At 41.9% G+C, this 2,107-nt stretch overlaps 1 protein-coding gene across 1 annotated transcript; it reads left to right on the top strand.

The window, feature by feature from the left end:
- The first annotated feature begins 1,095 nt into the window (after positions 1-1,095).
- LOC109731090 (cytochrome c oxidase subunit 6C-like) lies at positions 1,096-1,398 on the top strand. The gene has a single exon (XM_020288781.2). The coding sequence runs from the start codon at positions 1,096-1,098 to the stop codon at positions 1,321-1,323; it is 228 nt and encodes a 75-aa protein (XP_020144370.1). The 3' UTR covers positions 1,324-1,398.
- Positions 1,399-2,107: the final 709 nt, after the last annotated feature.

Here is a 2,107-nt window from a genome sequence, read left to right as displayed (position 1 = left end):
TCTTATTTTATAAAACAATTCATTCAATTTGCCATTAGTATTATTTATTTCTGTTTTTAGCTTATGTACTTGATATGTATAACCTAAAAATCATGGAGTTTTTAAATAGATTTATCGCTGTCTAATTGTACTGATAAATGAATTAATGTTAGCCTTAACAGAGGTTTGTTGCCTCACCACTGGTTTTAGATCTAGCCTGCCATATTTGTTTTTATCAGTAACTTAGAGCAGAGCAGAGATTGGCATACTTTTTCTGCAGAGGGCCAAAGAGTAAATATTTTAGGCTTTGCAGGCCATATGGTTTCTGTCGCAACAACTCAAGTCTGCCACTGTAGTGCAAAAGCAGCCATAGACAAGATGTAGAAAAGTGAGCATGGCTGTGCTCCAATAAAACTATCCACAAAGACAGGCAGCCACCCAGGTTAGGCCCATGGGCTGTAGTTTGCCAACCCATGACTTAAGACAAAGAACATGATTATCAGATGTGGAGTGACACAAAACTGTGAGGGGTATGTATATATTACTTTGATCTCATACAGAATCTGATACACCTAAAATAGTAGATATTTTTATTATTATTGTTTTTCCTACCACATGACCAAGTTTCCAAATTAGTAATACCTCAAAAGGGTGACTAATGGGCATAAAGGACAAGATTAAAATTAAAAAGAATATATGTCTACATTATTTTTCAAGAAATTGTCTGGAACACATAAAATATGAAAAAAATCTGTCTTGAGAGAAGGTCATGTGACAAAACATATAGATACTTTCCAAACTAACATGGCAAATTAGATACACGTTTGCCTATGTTTTTTGCCAAATCTATAATAAATTGGATTACTTAAAAATTACACACTGGCTCAGTGGCTCACACCTGTAATCCTAGCACTTGGGGAGGCTGAGGAAGGAGGATCCCTTGAGGCCAGGGGTTTGAGGTTACTGTGACCTATGATGATGCCACTGTACTCTAGCCCTGGGCAACAGAGCAAGACTCTGTCTCAAACAAACAAACAAACATGCAGTTAGTTCATTTCTCCATCAGCCAGGAGAGACTTGTTGAGGTTGGCACACTCATCAAGGATAGTAACTACCATGGCTTCCAGCGCTTTGACGAAACCTCAGATGCGTGGCCTCCTGGTCAGATGTCTGCGGTTTCGTATCGTCAGAGCATTCATTGTATCCCTGGGGGTTGCAGCTTTGTGTAAGTTTGCTGTGGCCCAACCAAGAAAGAAAGCATATGCAAATTTCTATAGAAATTATGATTCTATGAAAGATTGTGAGGAGATGAGGAAGGCTGGCATCTTTCAAAGTGCAAAGTGATTTTGGAATATAAAAGAATTTCGCTGGGTTGATTTTCATAGAAGTTTGTCACTGCCCTGTGTTTCTGAGCTATGAATGTGTGGGTCGAGGAATAGTTTCTTTTAATAAATCAATAATTAACAAATAAAAAAAACAAGAAACAAACAAAAATTGTGTGTGTGTGTATACATACATACATACTTATAAAAGAAAAGGAAGAAGAGAAAATGGGGGAGAAGACAGCAATTGCAAGGCTGGGAAGCAGAGGGACAGACCGTTACCGATTGAACCCCCCGAGAAACCTGCATCTCGGCAGGCAGTGGGAAGGCTGCAGAGCCTCTGACACTGGACAAACTCCTCATAGTGAGACCTGGCCGCACCCAGTACCCTAGAAGGTGGCGGGAAGTGGAGGAAGAACCTGGACGGCTTCATGACAACATTTTTAAGAAGCCGGATTCCCAGATTCCCTTCCTGCTAGAGCAGAAGACTGAATGCTAGTCTCTGGGAGGGGGAAACAGAGGGTCTCTGGCTGAACAGGAGGACTCGGGCAGCCTAGCGCTGGTGCTCTGTTAGAAACGGGTGACATGACTGTGTAGTCGTGGAACACTGAGACCTCACGCCACCTCCTCTGGTCTTTCTCCCCCAACCAAGTGTAGGGTGCTGGTTGCTTTACACCAGGTAGAGACTAGAAAAGTCTTTGTTAGGTTGGGTTGGGGGGTGGGGCACCTGAAAAGTATAAAAGCTGCAGGAGTCTGGAGTCTGGAGGTTGTAAATCTCACTTAGACCACAGACAACTGCAGGACCA

This window comes from Microcebus murinus, chromosome 7 (assembly GCF_040939455.1).
Source record: "Microcebus murinus isolate Inina chromosome 7, M.murinus_Inina_mat1.0, whole genome shotgun sequence".
NCBI lineage: Eukaryota > Metazoa > Chordata > Mammalia > Primates > Cheirogaleidae > Microcebus > Microcebus murinus.
The sequence above is the reverse complement of the archived record's forward strand: the minus strand, read 5'-3'. Positions and strand labels throughout refer to the sequence as shown.

What these genes read in the sequence shown, in the direction of transcription:
- LOC109731090 (XM_020288781.2), top strand. Translation starts at nt 1,096, where the DNA reads ATGGCTTCCAGCGCTTTGACGAAACCTCAGATGCGTGGCCTCCTGGTC.